The 6593-nt window shown below is 38.8% G+C and overlaps 1 protein-coding gene across 1 annotated transcript; it reads right to left on the reverse strand.

Annotated features, from left to right (window-relative positions):
• Positions 1-263: 263 nt before the first annotated feature.
• On the reverse strand, positions 264-5619 carry LOC117405215 (leukemia NUP98 fusion partner 1-like). The gene is made up of 3 exons (XM_034008089.3): positions 5210-5619; positions 3048-3302; positions 264-2186 (listed from the first exon to the last, which is right to left on the reverse strand). The coding sequence occupies exons 1-3, from the start codon at positions 5363-5365 to the stop codon at positions 2082-2084; spliced, it is 516 nt and encodes a 171-aa protein (XP_033863980.3). The 5' UTR covers positions 5366-5619; the 3' UTR covers positions 264-2081.
• Positions 5620-6593: the final 974 nt, after the last annotated feature.

Here is a 6593-nt window from a genome sequence, read left to right on the forward strand (position 1 = left end):
CTCAACACCACAGTTTGAAGGCAAAACTTAAAGTATTCACTTCTACTGTAAGTATTTTTTTTCAGGTCAAAAGGTTAAAAAATCCATCAGCAATATTTCCAATAAAGCAGCAATGTCAATTTCAGTCAATAGGTGGCACAGTGGAAATGCAGCAAGACTTGAATGACAGTATGCAAGGATGATATGTTTCATTTGCTGTGGTGATTAGGAGATGAACGCTTAACAGAAAACAGGAAAGGCAATAAAAGGGGCAGACACTGGGCCAGATTCTCAAACGTTTTTACTGCAAATTGTCGTCAGCACAATCATTTTAGAAAGTAAAAATGTTGTTACGTGTAATTGTTTTTAGAATTGTAATTAGTGTTTCAGAAAGAAAAAAACATTGTGCTAATTACAATTCTGACCCATTGTTATTTCACAGATACATTTTCTCTGAGCTTACTATATTTTTTTTGATTACATCAAGCCACTCTGAATCTGCATTAAAAATAAAATGCCAGTTAATTATGATCTTTGGTTTACTTGCTGTAATCCAGCCTTTCAGAGAACCATTGGCAAACTCAGACCACAACATGGTCTCATTTGAAGTGCTTTTAAACCCCCAAAAGTGATGACTAAAGCTAAGGTTTACAAGTTTAGGAAGGCAAACTATGAAGGTATGAAATAGAGACTAACAGAAGTACACTGGAGTAAAATAGAGAAAACATCCCCAGAAAAAGGATGGCTGTTTTTTAAAAAAGTAGTACTAAAGGCAATTACACAATTACATCCCAAAAGTAGACAAATCTAAATCTAAAACAAATTTGCCAAAATGGTTTAATAGATCAATTAAAAAGAAAATATTCAGAGAAAAAAGGCACTTTACAGAGCATTTAAAAGGGACCAAGAACAAAGTACACAGAAATAGTACTTGGAACAGCAAACACAACTCATAAAGTTAGAAAGGCCAAGAGAGTTAGGAAGTTAGAAAGGCCAAGAGAGAGATAGAATTGAGCATTGCTAAGGGGGTTAAAACCAATTCCAAAAAGTGTTTCCAATATTATAACAGCAAAAGAACATTCAAAGAGGAGGTAAAATGTCTAAGAGATACAAATGGCAAAATCATAGATGAAGAGAAAAAATAGCGAATATATTAAATGATTACTTTTCACAATTTTTTACAAAGGAGGATATGGACAACATGCCCCACATGTTAACCTATTCCTATCCAGTTTTAAATAACTTTAGCATAACAGCGGCAGAAGTGTTAAAGGGACTAGGAGCTCTTAAAATAAACAAATCCCCTGGGCCGGATGAGATCCTCCCAATAGTACACAAAGAAATGAAAGAAGTACAGAATCACTAGGGGTTCTATACAATCACTGGATTTCACACTTTCACTGTAACATATACATACATTTAACAAGATTAGGTTTGCCAATATGTGCATTTGGACATAATTATATTTAATAAAACTTAAGGTAGAAAAAAACAATGACAAGCTATTGCAAAGTGTAACACTGAATCTTAGAGTGCTGCACTATTATTGGACTAAAATCTAATAAATTAGTTCAGCAAATCCTGCTTTTACTCGGCTTGTCTCAGATTCATAGAATAGGTACTATTCATGACTAAGGGGCCACAGTAATTGTTTGTCGCTTGCATAGGCTGCTGGGAGACGAGTTACCAGAAACTCTTTTTCAATTGCTGTATCTCCTAAGAGACACGTAATTAGATAATAATCCCATGATTCCAGCAAGCAGGAAACCTCAACCAAATTATGATACACACACAAAAACACTTGCTTACAGGAAGCTGGTGACCAACTAACAAAAGATGAAAGATTTTTTGTTTTAATTTAGAACTTCCTTTCACTTTAAATTGATAATTTAATTGATAATTTTCCTTATAAATCGAGGAAAGATTAACTTTTAAATTTATTTACTTTTACGTCTGGTTTCACAGACCACGATTAGCACTAGTCTTGCCTTAAGTAACATTAGGTAGTCCAGGATTAGTGCTAATCACAGTCTGTGAAACCAGCCGGTAGTCTTTACTATGAATCTGGTTTTAGACTACATGTGGTGCTTTCTGTTCCTGTTTCATACATGTACCTCTTTGTGGAACTTATGCATGCAGTGGAGTTCTGTGACAGTGTCAGACTTGAGATCATCATGACAAATCACACAGGGGTCATCGTTTTCACCCTTTAGCAAGAAAAAAAAAAAACATTAAAGAGAGAAAAATTGTTTTTTAGGTCAAATGGCTAGGAGAATGATCTTAGTGACTGGTTGCTAAGCATGTCAGTCCTAAAGGAATAGGAGAAGTGGGGAATGATGTAATTATTTTTACATACAATTACCCATTTATACAGTTGGATTTTTTACTGGAGCAAGCTAGGTAAAGTACCTTGCTCAAGGGTACAGCAGCAGTGTCCCCACCGAGGATTGAACCCACGACCCTCCGGTCAAGAGTCCAGAGCCCTAACCACTACTCCACACTGCTGCCCTATGACTGATGACAAGCCCCCTGTCTTATCTTACAGTGGGGGATTCAATCAAAAAATACAGCACTGTTTCCATGTTCTATAGTGTTCTATATTCAATCAAACTTTTCAGGAGACCCATAATGTATATGTGGGATTTAAATGAAAGATTCATAGCCCTTTCACACTGACAAGTTAAACCAGCACTGTCATTCTGGTCTGTGTGAATTGCCTATACTTTCACAGCGCCATCATATTTTATGCTGTCTCTGAACCACCTCGCGAGGTGCTTCAGAGACTGCACTGAACCGTCTTAACTCCTGTGTGAAATGCTATGCCCGCACTGAAGCGATATCGTGGGTGTGGATTGAGTCAACATCCCACGTGACTGTATACCGGATGTGTTGGGTATTTTTTTTGTTGGTGTTACACTCTGTCATTTTTTCCAAACACAATGGCTGATCAACTATGAACTATTTATCTAATGCAGCTATACCACAGGGAAATCCAGGCCTTTGAAGACAGATCAAGATAAATAAGTGTCCGTTGCCCCTCAGATGAAGGAGCAGGCTCTGGTACCTACCTGGGAAGCTGCTTGTCGACTGTGGAAGCGGAGCCTCCCCTTGAAGGATTCAGACAGCTCGTGGATGGTGCTGATTCGGTTCTCTGGTACTGAGGCTTTCTGGCGGGTCTCTCCTGAAGAGGAAGCTCTGCGCATTTTCATGTTGCCTCTGAACTCATTCTCCTCACGGGGCTCCTTGCAGCTCTGCAGGTAGACTGGAGATGGCCCCATTGAGGACACCTGCAGCTTGGTCAGGTGCATCGCAGACAGCTGGGCCTGGGGGAGGAGGCAGGGAGGAAAGAGCACATTCACAAATTGAGACAAATTCATGAAATCATTCTACTACCCATGGAAAAACAAACACAGTCACAGTAAAGCAGGGTGAGTATTTAGTTCAGAGGTGCAGTGACAAGAAGTTTTAACAATCCTTCAATACACAACCCAAAATAAATAGAACTACACAAAAACAAAAAATGAAATTAATAAATAATTCAAATATCGAAAATGTTTCAAATATCGAAATCATGCATTCACCAATTAATCTTTTTACATAGAACTCCTCCCTGAAACACGTATGCAGCATGTCAGCACATTACTGGACTTGCACTGCATATAGTTTAATGCAACTGATCACATACTCTCACCTCGAATTAGCTGGTACCAGAATTAAAAACCTTCCTGGGAACCACTGATTAGTTTCTTGCTTTTTTATAATGTTAAAATACTTTTAGTCCTGGCAGAAAAAACGGGGCAATTTGTGTACTCACTGCAAATTACAGCTTAAAATAACGACTTGACAACATAACCACTCACTCATGTGCTATGGCTACAATCATCAGGCTTAATAGCTGGATTTGTACTAGGGATCTTATTTGTATTGCAGGATCTATTTTAATTTGAATAACACTAGCACACATTCAGCACATATTGCAGGCTTAGGCATTACTAGAATCAACTAGAAGCCCAGCCTGTACTCAATAATGGGTCATACAAGCATGTACAGTATTTGTATCACAAAATAAAACAAGTTCTCCTTTATCTTATACTGAGATCTTAAAGTAAAAAATGCAGATTAACTACAAGTATATTGAATTTAATTATGAAAAGCATATTTTCTTCCTGCTTTTTTATTTTTAACTTTATGAGTGGGACTGTATCTACTAGACTGGAAACACAGGGGATATTCTAAATACATCAGACTTTGGATACAACCAACTTCTGTATGTGGAAGGTTTTGTTTCTTTAACATTTAAGTAGAATAACCCTGATTTTAGGGAGCATTAACACGTGGTAGATGACCACGACAGGAAAGTCCAAGCCATAGGTGACAGAGCTCATCGAACAGGCAAGAGTTTGCTTTTCTCTCTGCAACTGAAAACTATTTATTTCAGTGTTTGGGAATAATAAATACTTAAAAGTGCTTGGGGGTGTCAGGAGGTCGTAAACCATATATCAACCATATTTATCCATTCAGGTATACTATGCCAATGTATTGCTGTATAGATCAACTAAACCAAATAAAACAAACCTCTTATTGGCAAAAAAATGTAGTAACTTCCACACTACACAAATGTAATTCCATAAATCTTTTGCATTTTCATTAGCTACATATGCCTCAAATGTCAGTTTTAAAAGAAACACATGTTATAGTACAGATGTATGTTAATTTTAAAACATGATATCTGGTAGTTCTTTAGGTTAAAGGAAGGTCTCAGTTTCTAAACATTTTTCTTGGAATATCTGTTTGCACCTACTTACTCACTGGCCACCAATTCACTGCCCCTGTCTGTCTGCCTGCCTCTACAGACATGTGGAAATCTGGATTCAGGAAAAGCATGGAATTATATTGCTGACACTGGCCTCCAGAACTAGATACAGAAGCTTTTTTTTCATTTGGCTAATATGCCTTAAAAAAGTTCATTGCACAGTCATCTTGCAGTTTACTATATTTTTCCACCCATTCTTAAACTATGCATTTACCATGCTTTTCCTTAGTTCCAAGGGCTTCACCATGCATACTCTTTCTCTGGGTTTGTATTCTGCTTTACTAAACTCTGCAATGTTTTTACCATGGTCTGTTGTAGAAAAGTTACAAAACATTGTGCTTTCCTGTAAAGAAAAATAAATATTAAAGACCCCATTGAAGCCTGTCCCCAAGGCACGGGTGTCAGGGTGTTTCATACCGGGCAGGGCAGAGAGGCTCTCCTCCCAGTCTCCACCCTGGGCTTCCTTCTCCAGCTGGCTCTGCGATCCCTCTTTGCCTCGTCTGGCCCGCTGTGCCCCCAGAAGCTGCTCATCCACTTGGCAAAGTTAACATCCTCATCCTCCTCATGTTCCATGTGCGGAGAGTAAAACAGTTTGAGGGTGGGTGAGAGCGGGAGAGAGAAAAAATGGCTAATCTCACTTGAGAAGAGGAACAACTGCTCGGCTCGTCTCCTCTGGCGTCTCTCTCAGAAAGGGGCTGTGTCAATTAAATTCCCCTGGTTTGTTTGTTTGGTTGGTTGTTGGTATGCTGTGGTTTTAAGCAGACCCAAAAATATTCTCACAGCTCTTGGCAACGTCTTTATATATAGGCCAATCCCCTTTAATCTGTTTACTGGAAGGGAGGATGGGGGCTGCTTTTAATCTTTCCATTACAGAGGTGCCTAAGGGGGTCAGAGCTCTCACTTTCCATACTTTCCACTGTCTAGCGCATCTCACTCGTCGATAATTATGGAGCGCTGTCTCTTCTCTGACATGCCTGGAAGTGGCAGGAGCATTTCAATTTGCAAAAAAGGTCACATTACGAGAGCAAGCAGAGGTGGGGGTGGGGAACTGTTACTGCTGTGAGGGAGAACTCACACTACAGGCAGAGTTTTTCTTTTTTTATTTATTGTTTATAGTTGTTATTCTGGATGGAAATTATACCCTAAAGAGAGATAAACCCCCACGAAAAAACGTAAATCATTAAAAAGAGGACTATTGAGGCCTCTCCTTTTCACTTCATTAACCTCAGGGTAGCTTCTCATTTGTGACCCAGTCTTTTACCTGCCATTACCTGCCATGGTAACCCTCTTATCAAGGATCGGGGGTGGGTGGAGGGGAATGTTTTGGTTAATATCGGTTCCCAACAAGTTTGTGAAGATTTTCATCACTTTTTATATTTATCTGTCTGAAGACAGTTGTCGCAGGGTAGCTGAGTCTCACACCTCCTTGGCTAGGGCACTGTGGTTTAAGGGTATCTGACTGAGTGAACCAGAGTCCATGGAAGATACATATAGTACCGCCTATAATAATTTCATTCCATCTGTGGAGAATGGATCATTTCAAATCAGCATGAAAGTTGTCATTAAATCTCTGGAATAGCTGACTCATTTACCACAGCTGACATCTTGCTAGTCTCTGAGCCTGGAGACTGGGGTTCAGTCCTGGCCTCAGCATTGTTAAAATAATTCCATAAATCTTTTGCATTTTCATTAGCTACATATGCCTCAAATGTCAGTTTTAAAAGAAACACATGTTATAGTACAGATGTATGTTAATTTTAAAACATGATATCTGGTACTTCTTTAGGTTAAAGGAAGGTCT

This window comes from Acipenser ruthenus, chromosome 9, assembly GCF_902713425.1.
Source record: "Acipenser ruthenus chromosome 9, fAciRut3.2 maternal haplotype, whole genome shotgun sequence".
Lineage (NCBI taxonomy): Eukaryota > Metazoa > Chordata > Actinopteri > Acipenseriformes > Acipenseridae > Acipenser > Acipenser ruthenus.

Coding starts and splice junctions, on each gene's coding strand:
- LOC117405215 (XM_034008089.3), bottom strand. CDS start 5,365: ATGGAACATGAGGAGGATGAGGATGTTAACTTTGCCAAGTGGATGAGC. Junction 3,303..5,209: donor GAGCCTCTCTGCCCTGCCCG/GTATGAAACACC, acceptor CTCCTCCCCCAG/GCCCAGCTGTCTGCGATGCA. Junction 2,187..3,047: donor GTCGACAAGCAGCTTCCCAG/GTAGGTACCAGA, acceptor TTCTTGCTAAAG/GGTGAAAACGATGACCCCTG.